This window comes from Aulonocara stuartgranti, assembly GCF_965226115.1.
Source record: "Aulonocara stuartgranti genome assembly, chromosome: 4".
Classification (NCBI taxonomy): Eukaryota; Metazoa; Chordata; class Actinopteri; order Cichliformes; family Cichlidae; genus Aulonocara; species Aulonocara stuartgranti.
In genome coordinates, this window is record NC_138942.1 from 20,603,972 (window position 1) to 20,620,030 (window position 16,059).

At 41.3% G+C, this 16,059-nt stretch overlaps 1 protein-coding gene across 7 annotated transcripts in view; it reads right to left on the reverse strand.

Annotated features, from left to right (window-relative positions):
* Nucleotides 1–1,968: 1,968 nt before the first annotated feature.
* LOC309704384 (uncharacterized protein) overlaps nucleotides 1,969–16,059 on the reverse strand; it is a 111,248-nt gene continuing 97,157 nt past the window's right edge. For all 7 annotated transcript variants that reach the window (XM_082529511.1, XM_082529510.1, XM_082529508.1 and 4 more), the window contains one exon: nucleotides 1,969–3,236. In XM_082529511.1, coding sequence (XP_082385637.1) covers nucleotides 2,077–3,236 — 1,160 coding nt within the window. In that variant the 3' untranslated portion in view covers nucleotides 1,969–2,076. The remainder of the gene's footprint in view (nucleotides 3,237–16,059) is intronic.

Consider the following 16,059-nt stretch of genomic DNA (forward strand, 5'->3'; position numbering starts at 1 on the left):
TTCTCCACCTGCGAGCAACAGTCTGGAACTGCTCTGCACAAGCCTCCGCAAAGTGCCGCTCTTCCGTTTTCATTATAGTCAGCGCAAAGGATGTCAGACCCCAGGCTTCAGTGATTAAATGCGCAGTAACTCCCAGGTAATTGTCATTACTCAATGATGTCCAGTGGTCTCCTGTCAGAGCCACGCATTCTGTGTGAACTAAAGCCTCTTCTTTTTTCTTTTTCTCCGTTTCATACAGTTCGTGGATTCGAATTGTTATTGTGCTTCTCGCTGGGGGCTTGTAGGACGCGTCCTGAGATGCAACCTTTAAAACATCCGCAAAGCCCTTGTCCTCCACAATGCTTAGCGGTCTGCAGTCCTTTGCTATCCATTTGGCTATATTGTCGGTCAGTTTGTCCAAAGAAGACTTACCGAGTGGCCTGCGTTCACTAAGAGTGGTCTGACGCAGGCCGGGTGAAGCTGCTGCCCCGACAAACGCGTGTTTGGCATTAAGGTGGTATTTTAAGGTCGAATTTGAACGGTGAAATTGAAACTCTTTACTACAGTGAGTGCAAATTACAACGCGTTTGTTTATTGTCCCATCTATGTTCTTCTTGTATTTAAATTCCCCATCCAGAAGGCCATCCGCTTCCTGCTTCTCCATTTTCAGTGGCGCGGTAAACAAATCAAGTGGAATTATGGGAGCGACTTATCTGCGTGTTGCGCTAAATAGTTAAATATTCTAACGTAATTAATTCCAAAATTTAATTATCGCAATTAACGCGTTAATTTCGACAGCTATAAATATAATATAATATAATATAATATAATATAATATAATATAATATAATATATCATGTTGCTATTTAATGTTTTTTGTTCGTGTTGCAGCTGCTCTGTGAGCCAAGCTTTCGTTGTCTAAATTCAATGGCAATATATCTCTGCACCACACGATGGCGATAGATTCTCACAGACAGTCTGTGCTCTGCTTCCGCCACCAGTCATCTTTAAATCTTTTTTTTAATTCAATGAAACCTTTATTTAACTGTCCATCTCGCGGCATTACTTAAAAAAAAATCATATTTAAATACAAAGAAGATTAAATACATGAACGACAGTAAATTGATAAAATAAGAGCAAATAAATATATTTACAAATGATAGCAACATCAATGGAATAAAAGCATGAACAGCAGCAGAAGGAGAAAGAGGCCTGTATCTACATTATTACTCTGGCAGCTCTCAGTCTCCATACAGACAGGACACGTTGCAGCGTAATTGCAGACAGGTGCGTGGGCCTGAGCTCCGCCCAGGCAGAATGACGAGTGGAAGAAAGCAGCAACACAATAAACATATGTAGCCTTGCGGAGCCGGCCGGGCAGACACCGAGACAGAGTGCAACGATTTTATACGTGACAACATACACAAAAAAACACACACAACAAAAATCAGAATGTGTTTGTGATTTGGATTTTTATTTAAAGGTGAAACCTTTTTTCTTTTCTTGTTTTGCCAGATTAGACATTTTGATTCATTTCATTTAGTTTTTTTGTTTTACTTTGATGCTATAATAGATGTTTTTAAAATGTAGTCATATTTAATACTATATTGCATCATGGCAAAACAACAGTCTCCTCAAGCTGCTTTATACTGTAAGGTAAAAACACTACAGTAAAAGCCAGAAAACCCCAACAATCCAATGATCCCCTTTGAGCAAGCACTGGGCGACAGTGGGGAGGAAAAACTCCCTTTAGGAAGAAACCTCCGGCAGAACCAGGCTCAAGAAGGGGCGGCCATCTGCTGCGACCGGTTGGGGGTGGGTGGGCAATCTCAGTCCACGAGGGCCGGTGTCCCTGCAGGTTTTAGATGTGTCCTCGAACCAACACAGCTGATTTAAACGGCTAAATTAGCTCCTCAACATGTCCTGAAGTTCTCCAGAGGCCTGGTAACGAACTAATCATGTGATTCAGGTGTGTTGAGCCAAGGTGAGATCTAAAACCTGCAGGGACACCGGCCCTCGTGGACTGAGAATGCCCACCCATGATATAGGGAGACAAGATGAAGTATACTTCTAATGGCCTATTTTAGCAGTTAATTTTTAACAATCAACTGGTGGTAATCCATCATCAGAATTGAGGAAAGGTGGTGTTGATGGAGACTCTACAGGAGGATTCACTGGGGAAGCCATACCTGCACTTCTGCCAGGGTGTCTTGGACGTACCTGAATAAATGTAGTTTTCCCTGGAAGTGGACGAGGATTAATCTGAGACGGAGTCTCCTCAGAACATCTCCCCATCATGCTTCTATGGTCCAACGATGCCAGCTTTTGTCCTTTCTGTTTTTCTAATTTAAGCTGGAGTTGAGCGTCTTTCACTCTAGATTTTAGATGACCTATCTCTTTTTCTTCATTGGCAGCCTTTTGGATAATCTGGTTCACTGGTCCAATGAGCTCCTCTCTTTGTCGGAATAAAGCGTACTCGGAAGACTTTACCATGTCATTGTACTGCTTTTTAAATGATTCCAGCTCCCGTGTTTTATCTAGTAAAGCTGCATCTAGATCCTTGCATCTGATACGTAGACAGTTCAGCTGTTTTTCAAGAAACTCCTTCGTTGTTCCAACAAAGGGGGTGCCTTCCACTCCGTCTACGTATTTATTTTTCAAGTAGTGGAACATATCCCTAAATTCCACCTTTTCTTTTCCTCTCAAGTGACCTTCATGTGGAAATGCCTTTTCAAAGGACAAAACGCACTGGCACAATTCCTCTTGGAAGTAGCGCTCTTTCTTCTCCAGCCAATTCACTTTGGATATAAATCTTTCCCGTTGCTTTTTTGTGGAGCGCAGTTTCTCTTCCAGCGCCACCTTTTCAGCCAGTGCCTGATTGTGTGCCGCTTTTACTTTGTGCCGGTCCACTGCTGTCTTTCTGTGGTTTTCCTGCTCTGTGCTTAGGGCCTTTTTGACGTCTTCAATTTTCTTTTTCAAAGAATCAACTTCGTCTTCAAGCATAGCCTTCATTTTCTTTTCCAAGGCCAGAGCTCTAATATTACTCTGGCATTTCTGCTTGATCGCCATATTCTGGGCCTTTTGGTCGTCTATCACTTTGCCCATTTGACCTTTCTCCTCTGTTAATTCTTTCATGTTTTTAACCATAAATTCATTTTCGTCTTGTAACTGTGTATTATGCCACAAAACACCGTCAATCCAACCCTGCGAGGATTGACGTTCTTCCTCGCGTTCCTTAACCGCATTGACGGTCACACCTCTACTATTTTTTACTGCCGTCTGCAGCTTTTCTATTTTGGAGTCATACATGTTGATCACCTCTTCTAACTTCCTGTCTGCAGCATTTGCTTTGTTTTCCAGTTTTTTAGTATTTTCCTGGTAAAACTGCTGCATCTTATTTTTTTCCTCTTTGTGGCGTTTCAATAATAATTCAACAACTTGGCTGTTGTGAAATTGCTGACGTGCCACCTTTTCTTTCTCTGTTTCCAGCAGTCCTTGCAGGACTTGGACTTCGTCCTCGTGTTTTTCTTTAAGCTCAGCCAGAGTTTTCTCCGTCTCTGCGCGGAACTTTACCAGAGCTTCGTGGTCATCTTTTATCGAGTCCAACCTGTCTGCGATGTTTGTCCTGTCATCCAAGACCGAACCCAGCAGCTTATTATTCTGCAAAAGTTCATTGTTTTCTTTTGTTAGATCCTCGATCCGTTTCTTATTGACTGTATGCAGGTTTTTGAAGTAGTCAAGCTCAGTTTTGAGCTTTTCAACCTCGTCGATCATTGGCTGCAGTCTTTGCTCGAACTGTCTGGCATATGTTTCTTTTTCTTTTTCACTTTTTTTAACCATTGTTTTCGAGAAATTAACATTTCTGTCTTTGTTAGCTTTCGAACTCATTTCTGCTTTTTTATGTGCTGTATCACTCCAACAAAACGATAGCTTAATGAATTCCCTTTGACAGCTGTCCTCTATTTATAGACTTGAACATCAAAGGATGAAAGGACTGTCACTATGACATCACCACGTTCTGTGACGTAACAGGGCTTTGGAGCGTGATGTCATGGGGGTGGGCGTGGAAAGGATTTTGGGGGTCTAAACAAAGCGTGTCTTTTTTTTTTAAAACTTTATTTAACAAACAATGAGTATACAACATACGAACAGATGAAGTATACAACAGAACATGAACACAAAAAGCCAAGGGTGAAAGAAAAAGGTAACAATTATAAGAATACACGCAAAAATTCACATACATATATTGTTGTGAGAGCCTTTTTGTTGGTGCAGTCTGATATTGATTGTATGTGCATGTGCACATCCTTAAAATAATGACAGAAATATGGTGTTTTGTTAGTAAACTTACATTTATGGATAAAAAATTTAGCTAAAAGTATTAAGAAATTTATCATAAAAAACATTTCTCATACTTCTTGGGGAACTTAAAGAAACAGAATAAAACATTTTCCCATCGTAAAGAAAACTCCCTTAAAATATGGACAATAACAAAGCTGCTAAATTCCTTCCAGAATCTCTGTGTAAAAGAACAGTACCAAAAAAGATGTGTCACCGTTTCTGGATGATCCCCACAGAAAGTACAATTAGTATTTATGTCCCTTTTGAATTTGACCATGTAGTGACTGGCTGGATAACATGTATGTCGAATTTTAAAAGAGACTTCTTTCACCTTATTTACAATCAAATATTTATGGGGGACCATCCAGACTGTCTTCCGCTTGATATCTGGAACACTGATTGGAAAATTATATAGTGCAATAAAGTCGTTGTAAGTAAGTAGTTGTCCCTCTTTACTAACCAGCTGAGCCACCAATAGGATCCCATTTTGGAGCCAAGTTTCCAGGAAAAGTGATTTATTTTTCTATAAAATATCTCTGTTGTTCCAGATAAGGTATTTGTGAGGTGAGAAGTTGTGTTTATAAATGAGGGTCCACGCTAAGAGGACCTGCTTATGGAAGGATGAAAGCTTTACAGGGACTTTCTCAACATTGTAATTACAATTTCAAATAAAAGTAAAGCCACCAAAACGAGAGAAAATGTGGTATGGTATAAAGTTCCAGATAGAGGTAGGGTTTTAAGAAAATGTTTGGCCCAATTAATTTTGAAAGTGTTATTTAAAGTAGAAAAGTCTAAGACGTTAAGCCCACCTGATTCGTACTTATTCATCACAACAGTTTTTCTAATATAGTGCGTACGGTTTTTCCATATAAAATTAAAGAGCATACGGTCAATATCTTTACTACTTTTCTTATCCAGATGTAAGGAGAGAGCAGCATATGTTCATCGGGATATCCCTTCAGCTTTAGTAATTAACACTCTACCTTTCAAAGACAAGTCCCTTGTTCCAAGATGGCGCCGCCGCGTATGGATGCCCCGGTGCTTCAGTGCGTTACTTCTGTTTTGTTTTTGTGCATAACTTCTGTGTCTGGGCACTCCTCTGGATATTCTTACACTAGAGAAGAGCTTCTTAACTACAGGACTACAACACCTGTGGATTTACTTCCAATATTTGTCGCATCTGCGGCAGATTTACTGCAGACTCTGATCAGGAAAGTGAGACGCCGAAAGCGAGGAAAGCGAGCCGGCGCACTCGTGCGTCTGAGGAGACGCGGACTGCGAACTGCTCTTCCTGGGATCTTCCTTTCCAACGTACGCTCACTCAGGAATGAGATGGACGAGCTGGCCCTGATGAGAAGCATGAACAGAGACGTTGCCTCCTCCTGTGTCTTGTGTTTTACGGAGTCGTGGCTCTGTGAGGACATCCCGGACAGCGCGCTCAAGCTGGAGGGCTTTCATCTGCTGCGCGCGGACCGGCAGGCCTCTCTCTCTGGTAAGACCACAGGTGGACGTGTCTGCTTCTACATTAATAGTGGCTGGTGCACAGATGTAACAGTGATTGCTCAGCACTGCTCTTCCTCTCTGGAATACCTTTTTATTCACTGCAAACCGTTTTATTCTCCGCGGGAGTTTGCTTCATTCATCTTGGCCGCTGTTTACATCCCGCCAGATGCGGATGCGCAGGCAGCTCAGTGCGCACTCGCGGAGCAGATACTGCACATGGAGCGGACATTCCCGGACTCTCTCATCATTGCTCTTGGGGACTTTTACAACACCCCCCTCCTCACCCCACACAAAAGAGGATTTCACACCACCTCCTCCCACCACAACCCTTCATATTCATGAAGCAGATGCGAGGAAGCAGTTTAAGAGTCTGAATGCTCGGAAAGCTCCCGGCCCAGACGGTGTGTCTCGTCTACTGGACGCAGCCGGAGGGTTCACTTGGTTGTTTGCTCTCAATAGAAGCTGAGCGCGTCTCCGTGTCTGTGCTGGTAAACGATACTGAGTCCCAGTGCTCAGTAAACTGTACACCTGACCGTTATTCTCCCACTGAATCCGGTGTGTCCACGGTCCAACACGTGCTCAACACGATGGTGCTGACCGGTGCCCAAACACACCAGAACACCAAATAAGTAAAATAACACAAACACGAACTTCTCCATGGCTCGTCGGGATGGCAACTGCTCCAAAAGTGACACATGAAATAGGCTGACATTTGAGTTTGACACGGGAGGTGAGGGGGTGTTTTGAATATGCTTGACTCCGTCACGAGGTTGCGCACAGCATCACCGGCAAGGGGGCTTGGTTTGAGAGGTTTTTGGCATCTGTGATGTGATTTACAACCATCCACCCATGTACAGCAAGAAGCCGCACTCACAACCGTGGGCATCAGCAAGTTGGTGAAATTTAAACAAAACAAAACAGCATTCCATCTGAAACTCTCTTATTGTACCCAAAATACAAATTTTAGTGATTACATGTGGCTTCATTAATTATGTTCAAACGGATGAATACATAACGCAAGTAATAACTTTATGATCAGTCAGTGAATGAAGGAGCTCAAGAGTGCAAATATAGTTGCAATAAAGTGACAAATATGCCCTTTTATGTCAAACAAAGACCGAAATAAGTGGCATCAGTGTGAGGATGAGAATGAGCGATCCAACCTCACACTGCAGATATCAGGGCAAAGCACAGTGGGGGGGTTGCAGTCTTCTTGGCTGGACCTTCTTCTGCAGTGTGTGATCTTCTAGGAGAGTCTTCATGCAGCATGCCTGCCAGTGTGGTCCACACTGCTTCTCTGTCAGTCTTGGGCACACTGCGTAGGTCTTTAAAACGTGGGTCCAGTGCAGTTGCGATCTGGAGCCATGCATAGTTGGTATGTTCCTGGCGGGAAGCAAGGTCTTCCTTAAACTTCTCTTTAAACCTCACCACATATGCAGGGTCCTCATCAGTTACTTCCATGACACGGCGCAGGTGGCAGAAGGCTGGTAGAACTACAGAGCAGGAGACGTAGGCCTCTCCTCCCAGCAGTTCAGTCACATATCTGCAGTGGAATACACACACACACACACACACACACACACACACACACACACACACACACACACACACACACACACACACACACAGAGAGAGAGAGAGAGATAAGACAGCAAATTAAAAAAAGCTTTTTAATACTAGGTAATATTAATAAAATATTTGATTTCATTTATTTTTTAAATAAGACATTTTCATAATAACAAAACTGATTTAAGATGTATGTTTGATACATTTAATCTAAACCTACAATTATGGTCACAATGACAGGCTCACCTGCAGGGCTCTAGAAGTGTCTCCAGTCTCTGGAGTTTGTCCCACTCTGGAGGCGTCAGGAGGACAAGTTTATGCTTTTGTTTATCCAGAGTCGCGGTTACTGCAGTTTGGTTGCGGATCAAGCGCTTCACCATCTCCAGCGTGGAGTTCCAGCGCGTAGGCACGTCCTGGGCCAACGGCTCCTGCTTGCGCCCCAGTGACACCTGCTCTGCGTTCAGCTCTGCTGTGTTTGCTGGGCTGTGCTTAAAATGGCCAACAATTTTGCGGCATTTGGCCAGCGCAGTGACAAAGCCACTGTCTGCGAGACTCACTGTGATGCATCTCTGTAGAATGTGCGCGGTACACGGCATGTGATTGAATGGCATGATGCGAGCCGCGGCGATCATATTGCGCGCACTGTCCGTGCCTACTGTTGTCACCTTCTCCTCAATTCTCCACCTGCGAGCAACAGTCTGGAACTGCTCTGCACAAGCCTCCGCAAAGTGCCGCTCTTCCGTTTTCATTATAGTCAGCGCAAAGGATGTCAGACCCCAGGCTTCAGTGATTAAATGCGCAGTAACTCCCAGGTAATTGTCATTACTCAATGATGTCCAGTGGTCTCCTGTCAGAGCCACGCATTCTGTGTGAACTAAAGCCTCTTCTTTTTTCTTTTTCTCCGTTTCATACAGTTCGTGGATTCGAATTGTTATTGTGCTTCTCGCTGGGGGCTTGTAGGACGCGTCCTGAGATGCAACCTTTAAAACATCCGCAAAGCCCTTGTCCTCCACAATGCTTAGCGGTCTGCAGTCCTTTGCTATCCATTTGGCTATATTGTCGGTCAGTTTGTCCAAAGAAGACTTACCGAGTGGCCTGCGTTCACTAAGAGTGGTCTGACGCAGGCCGGGTGAAGCTGCTGCCCCGACAAACGCGTGTTTGGCATTAAGGTGGTATTTTAAGGTCGAATTTGAACGGTGAAATTGAAACTCTTTACTACAGTGAGTGCAAATTACAACGCGTTTGTTTATTGTCCCATCTATGTTCTTCTTGTATTTAAATTCCCCATCCAGAAGGCCATCCGCTTCCTGCTTCTCCATTTTCAGTGGCGCGGTAAACAAATCAAGTGGAATTATGGGAGCGACTTATCTGCGTGTTGCGCTAAATAGTTAAATATTCTAACGTAATTAATTCCAAAATTTAATTATCGCAATTAACGCGTTAATTTCGACAGCTATAAATATAATATAATATAATATAATATAATATAATATAATATAATATAATATAATATAATATATCATGTTGCTATTTAATGTTTTTTGTTCGTGTTGCAGCTGCTCTGTGAGCCAAGCTTTCGTTGTCTAAATTCAATGGCAATATATCTCTGCACCACACGATGGCGATAGATTCTCACAGACAGTCTGTGCTCTGCTTCCGCCACCAGTCATCTTTAAATCTTTTTTTTAATTCAATGAAACCTTTATTTAACTGTCCATCTCGCGGCATTACTTAAAAAAAATCATATTTAAATACAAAGAAGATTAAATACATGAACGACAGTAAATTGATAAAATAAGAGCAAATAAATATATTTACAAATGATAGCAACATCAATGGAATAAAAGCATGAACAGCAGCAGAAGGAGAAAGAGGCCTGTATCTACATTATTACTCTGGCAGCTCTCAGTCTCCATACAGACAGGACACGTTGCAGCGTAATTGCAGACAGGTGCGTGGGCCTGAGCTCCGCCCAGGCAGAATGACGAGTGGAAGAAAGCAGCAACACAATAAACATATGTAGCCTTGCGGAGCCGGCCGGGCAGACACCGAGACAGAGTGCAAAGATTTTATACGTGACAACACACACAAAAAAACACACACAACAAAAATCAGAATGTGTTTGTGATTTGGATTTTTATTTAAAGGTGAAACCTTTTTTCTTTTCTTGTTTTGCCAGATTAGACATTTTGATTCATTTCATTTAGTTTTTTTGTTTTACTTTGATGCTATAATAGATGTTTTTAAAATGTAGTCATATTTAATACTATATTGCATCATGGCAAAACAACAGTCTCCTCAAGCTGCTTTATACTGTAAGGTGAAAACACTACAGAAAAAGCCAGAAAACCCCAACAATCCAAAGATCCCCTTTGAGCAAGCACTGGGCGACAGTGGGGAGGAAAAACTCCCTTTAGGAAGAAACCTCCAGCAGAACCAGGCTCAAGAAGGGGCGGCCATCTGCTGCGACCGGTTGGGGGTGATGGAAAGAGAATAGAGGGAGACAAGATGAAGTATACTTCTAATGGCCTATTCCAATTGGTGGTAATACATCATAAGAATTGAGGAAAGGTGGTGTTGATGGAGACTCTGGGGAAGGCCTTCGTCTGCCAGGGTGTTTTGGAGCCACTTGAATAAATTTAGTTTGCACTGGAGGTGGACGAGGTTTAATCTGTGGAAAGATCTGAGACGGAGTCGGAGTCTCCCCATAACATCTCCCCATCACGCCTCTATGGACCAACGGTGCGAGCTTTTGTCCTTTCTGTTTTTCTAATTTAAGCTGGAGTTGAACATCTTTCACTCTAGATTTTAGATGACCTATCTCTTTTTCTTCATTGCCAGCTTTTCTGATCATCTGGTTCACTGGTCCAATGAGCTCCTGTTTTTGTTTGAATAAAGCGTATTCGGAAGACTTTACCATATCATTGTACTGCTTTTTAAATGATTCCAGCTCCCGTGTTTTATCTAGTAAAGCTGCATCTAGATCCTTGCATCTGATACGTAGACAGTTCAGCTGTTTTTCAAGAAACTCCTTCGTTGTTCCAACAAAGGGGATGCCTTCCACACCGTCTACGTATTTCTTTTTCAAGTTGTGGAATATATCCCTAAATTCCACCTTTTCTTTTTCTCTGAAGTGACCTGCATGTGGAAATGCCTTTTCAAAGGACAAAACGCACTGGTACAATTCCTCTTGGAAGTGGCGCTTTTTCTTTTCCAGGCAATTCGTTTTTTGTGTGAATATTTCTGTTTGCTTTTTTGTGGCGCGCAGTTGCTCTTCCAGTGAGATCTTTTCAGCCAGTGCCTGATTGTGTGCCGTTTTTACTTTATACCTGTCCACTGCTGTCTTTCTGTGGTTTTCCTGCTCTGTGCTTAGGGCCTTTTTTAGGTCTTCATTTTTCTTTTTCAAAGAATCAACTTCATCTTCGACCATAGCCTTCATTTTCTTTTCAAAGGCCAGAGCCCTAATATTTCTCTGACATTTCCGTTTGATCTCCATATTCTGGGCCTTTTGGTTGTCTATTACTTTGCCCATTTGATCTTTCTCGTCTGTTAATTCTTTCACGGTTTTATCCATCAATTCATTTTCGTCCTGTAACTTTGTATTACGTGTCAGAAGACCCTCAATCCAACACTGCGAGGATTGATGTTGTTCCTCGCGTTCTTTAACCGCATTGACGGCCACACCTCTACTATTTTTTACTGTTCTCTCAAGCTTTTCTATTTTGGAATCATACATTTCCATGACCTCTTCTAACTTTCTGTCTGCAGCATTGGCTTTGTCTTCGAGTTTTTTTTAGTATTTTCCTCGTAAAATTGCTGCATCTTATTTTTTTCCTCTTTGTGGCATTTCAATAATAATTCAACAACTTGGCTGTTGTGAAATTCCTGACGTACCACCTTTTCTTTTGCTGTTTCCAGCAGTCCTTGCAGGACTTCGACTTCGTCCTCATCATCTGTGATTAGGTATTGAAACAGCTGTTTACTCCCCAGATGTTTGTGTCCTCAAAGAAATTCCATTTTGATTTATGTGAATGTATTGTGCAGGTACTTTCTCTGCTTCACCCTCATTGCTTGCTTTATCTGAGAACATAATCTGCCTTCTTTTAGCTTGGGGTAGGCCAACCCCACGACTCTCCACTGCTTCCACAAAGTAACCTCCGATAACCTTTGGGTCACTGTTAGTGTGTGCGGCCCGCAGCCAAATGATGTTGCGTGAGAAACCGTCGATGCATCCATTAATACATATCCCATATGGCTTTAGTTTGTCATAAGAGTCTATGTGCCACACAAAGTTAGGCCCCTGAGCAAAATATTGCCTCCTTCTGAGACGTGTGGTCTGGCGAACCTGGGAACCTAATGGGTCCAGTAAAGAGATGAGGATCCTGACGTCTTCTTTCCTGATTGCAGTGCCGTGTTGTTTGCACTTTGTAAACATCCACCGATAACCGTGATCCTTCCCAGGCCCTTGCAGTTGGTTCACAATAAAATCTATCCCGGCGTCCAGGTCGTACTTACGTCTGTAAAGCGACTTGGCTCTCAATATCCGGTTTAAATGTCTCTCCGTAATGATGGTTCCTTGCATTGCCAGGCTTTTCAAAATGCGTTTGTAGCTCATTCCCAGCCTAAAATAAAACTCAATCAGACTGTCTCTGTCCATGGTGTATAGGTTTAGCTTCTTTTAGCTTGGGGTAAGCCTCAGTTTATGTTTTAAATTAAAACGCTTGAAGACAAAGTGAACTCTGGACAAGCGTGCGGCCTACCTGAAGCCCAGGTGGGCTTGTTGATAATCACATTTTCACACTCATCTCGGGGCACATCCGTGGTGTTCTGGTGCCAGCCTGAAAACGGGTCTCACAGACCCGAACACCATACAAGGGTTAAAACAAAATATTAACCGACAAATAAACCCCAAAATATAAGTAAACTAACAACAAACTTTAACTAATTTAAAAATAAATAAATAAAGAACAAATAGCTCCAACAATAACAAAAATGTAATGAGTCATAAATCATGTAATACGTAAATCCTTAAGAGCTGACGACAAATCTGTAAAGAAATTCCATTTTGACTTTCATTCTATCGACAATTACTATTGATTGATTTTCATTACAAAAAAGATTTAATAGGTTCCTTTAAATAATAATAATAATAATAATAAAGAAGGAAAGAAGTCAAAAGTTATCTCGATGAATTATCAGATGAGTGCGTCATAAACTTTAACTCACCAAACTAGCAGCATAAATTATGAAACCAGATAAGGTTTTATCAAACTTAATTTAAATCTCTTCTTTCAGCCAATTGGAAACTGTCAATCACATGCTAGCTTTCTAAATTGCCACTCAGCCACCAAAACAAAAATGTTGTAAAAGGGCAGGGAGATGCAGAACTCAAGAGAAAAACTTTATCGCTCTGTTTCTTTTGAAGCTGATATAAAATTGTATCAAAAACTCACACAGATGCAAAAGATTTGGACGTTTTTGGAATTCTAGCAAGTGTGAAATGACTTGCTATTGTTGGGATTTCTGGTTTATATATTGGGGATTTTACCTTGCAATATAAGTCCTTTCATACAACACAATAAAACACAACAGAAATCAGAAGGTTTTTGTGATTTGGATTTTTATTTATTTATTCATTTTTTCTCTTCTTTTTTGGTCAGGTTAGTACGGTGGCCCTCAGAGGCCAAACGGACTGCAACTTTAGAAAACACCAGCGATAAGAAAAATGCTGTTTTGTTTTTCCTATTTCCGTTGTGTTTTGTGTGCTTTTGCAGCATTTTTCTTACTGCTGGTGTCCGTTTGGCCTCTCAGGGCCACCGTAGGGTTAGACATTTTGATTAATTTCATTGAAGTATACTTTAGTTTTATTGTTTTACTTTGATGCTATAATAGATGTTTAGAAAATTCAGTTATATTTAAGATTATATAGCATCATGGCAAAACAACAGTCTCCTCAAGCTGCGTTATACTGTAAGGTGAAAACACTACAGAAAAATCCAGAAAACCCCAACAATCCAAAGATCCCCTTTGAGCAAGCACTGGGCGACAGTGGGGAGGAAAAACTCCCTTTAGGAAGAAACCTCCGGCAGAACCAGGCTCAAGAAGGGGCGGCCATCTGCTGCGACCGGTTGGGGGTGATGGAAAAAGAATAGAGGGAGACAAGATGAAGTATACTTCTAATGGCCTATTCCAATTGGTGGTAATACATCATAAGAATTGAGGAAAGGTGGTGTTGATGGAGACTCTGGGGAAGGCCTTCGTCTGCCAGGGTGTTTTGGAGCCACTTGAATAAATTTAGTTTGCACTGGAGGTGGACGAGGTTTAATCTGTGGAAAGATCTGAGACGGAGTCTCCCCATAACATCTCCCCATCACGCCTCTATGGACCAACGGTGCGAGCTTTTGTCCTTTCTGTTTTTCTAATTTAAGCTGGAGTTGAACGTCTTTCACTCTAGATTTTAGATGACCTATCTCTTTTTCTTCATTGCCAGCCTTTCTGATCATCTGGTTCACTGGTCCAATGAGCTCCTGTTTTTGTTTGAATAAAGCGTATTCGGAAGACTTTACCATATCATTGTACTGCTTTTTAAATGATTCCAGCTCCCGTGTTTTATCTAGTAAAGCTGCATCTAGATCCTTGCATCTGGTACGTAGACAGTTCAGCTGTTTTTCAAGAAACTCCTTCGTTGTTCCAACAAAGGGGATGCCTTCCACACCGTCTACGTATTTCTTTTTCAAGTTGAGGAATTTATCCCTAAATTCCACCTTTTCTTTTTCTCTGAAGTGACCTGCATGTGGAAATGCCTTTTCAAAGGACAAAACGCACTGGTACAATTCCTCTTGGAAGTGGCGCTTTTTCTTTTCCAGGCAATTCGTTTTGTGTGTGAATATTTCTGTTTGCTTTTTTGTGGCGCGCAGTTGCTCTTCCAGTGAGATCTTTTCAGCCAGTGCCTGATTGTGTGCCGTTTTTACTTTATGCCTGTCCACTGCTGTCTTTCTGTGTTCTTCCTTCTCTTTACTTAGGGCCTTTTTTATGTCTTCATTTTTCTTTTTCAGAGAATCATTTTCATCTTCCACCCCAGCCTTCATTTTCTTTTCAAAGGCCAGAGCCCTAATATTTCTCTGACATTTTTGTTTCATCTCCATTTGCTGGGCCGTTTTTTCGTTGATGGTCTTCCCCATTTGAGCTTTCTCATCTGTTAAATCTTTCACCGTTTTGCCTATTAATTTGTTTTGGTCCTGCAGCTTTGCATTATGCGTCAAAAGGCCCTCGATCCAAAACTTCGAGGATTTATGTTCCTCCTCACGTTCTTTGACTGCATTGATGCTCACACTTTTACCAATTTCCATTTTCTTCTCAAGCTTTGCAATATATTTATCATAAATGCCTATGACGATTTTTAACTTTGTTTCTGCAGCATATGCTTTGTCTGTGAGTTTTGATGTATTTTCGTCATAAAATTGCTGCATCCGATTTTTCTCCTCTTTGTGGCGTTTCACCAGTAAGTCGACGAATTGGCTGTTGTGAAACTGCTGACGCGCAACTTTTTCTTTTTCCGTTTCCAGCAATGCTTGCAGCACTTCAACATCTTCTTCATGTTTCCTATTAAGTTCAGCCAGCGTTTTCTCCGTCTCTGCGCGGAACTTTATGAGAGCTTCGTTGTCATCTTTTCTCGAGTCCAACCTGTCTGAGATACTGGTCCTGTCGTCCACAACAGAAGACAGCATCTCATTATTCTGCCAAAGTTCTTTGTTTTCTTTAGTTAGATCCTCGATCCGTTTGTTCTTGATTGTGTCCTGTTTTTTGAAGTAGTCAAGCTCAGTTTTAAGCTTTTCAACTTCATCAATCATTGGCTGCAGTCTTTGGTCGAACTGTCTGGCATATGTTTCTTTTTCTTTTTCACTTTTTTTAACCATTGCTTTCAAGAAATTAACATTTCTGTCTTTGTTAGGTTTCGAAGTCATTTCTGCTTTTTTATGTGCTGTATCACTCCAACAAAACGATAGCTCAATGAATTCCCTTTGACAGCTTTCCTCTATTTATAGACTTGAACATCAAAGGATGAAACGACTGTCACTATGACATCACCACGTTCTGTGACGTAATGTCATTAAACGGCACCACGTTCTGTGGTAATAGGGCTTTGGAGCGTGATGTCACGGGGGTGGGCGTGGAAAGGATTTTGGGGGTCTAAACAAAGCGTGTCTTTTTTTTTTTTAAACTTTATTTATCAAACAATGAGTATACAATATACGAACAGATGAAGTATACAAAACAACAGAACATGAACACAAAAAGCCAAGGGTAAAAGAAAAAGGTAACAATTATAAGAATACACGCAAAAATTCACATACATATATTGTTTTGAGAGCCTTTTTGTTGCTGGAGTCTGATATTGATTGTATGTACATTTCCACATCCTTAAAATAATGACAGAAATATGGTGTTTTGTTAGTAAACTTACATTTATGGATCAAAAATTTAGCTAAAAGTATTAAGAAATTTATCATAAAAAATTTTTTCTCATACTTCTTGGGGAACTTAAAGAAACAGAATAAAACATTTTCCCATCGTAAAGAAAACTCCCTTAAAATATGGACAATAACAAACCTGCTAAATTCCTTCCAGAATCTCTGTGTAAAAGAACAGTACCAAAAAAGATGTGTCACA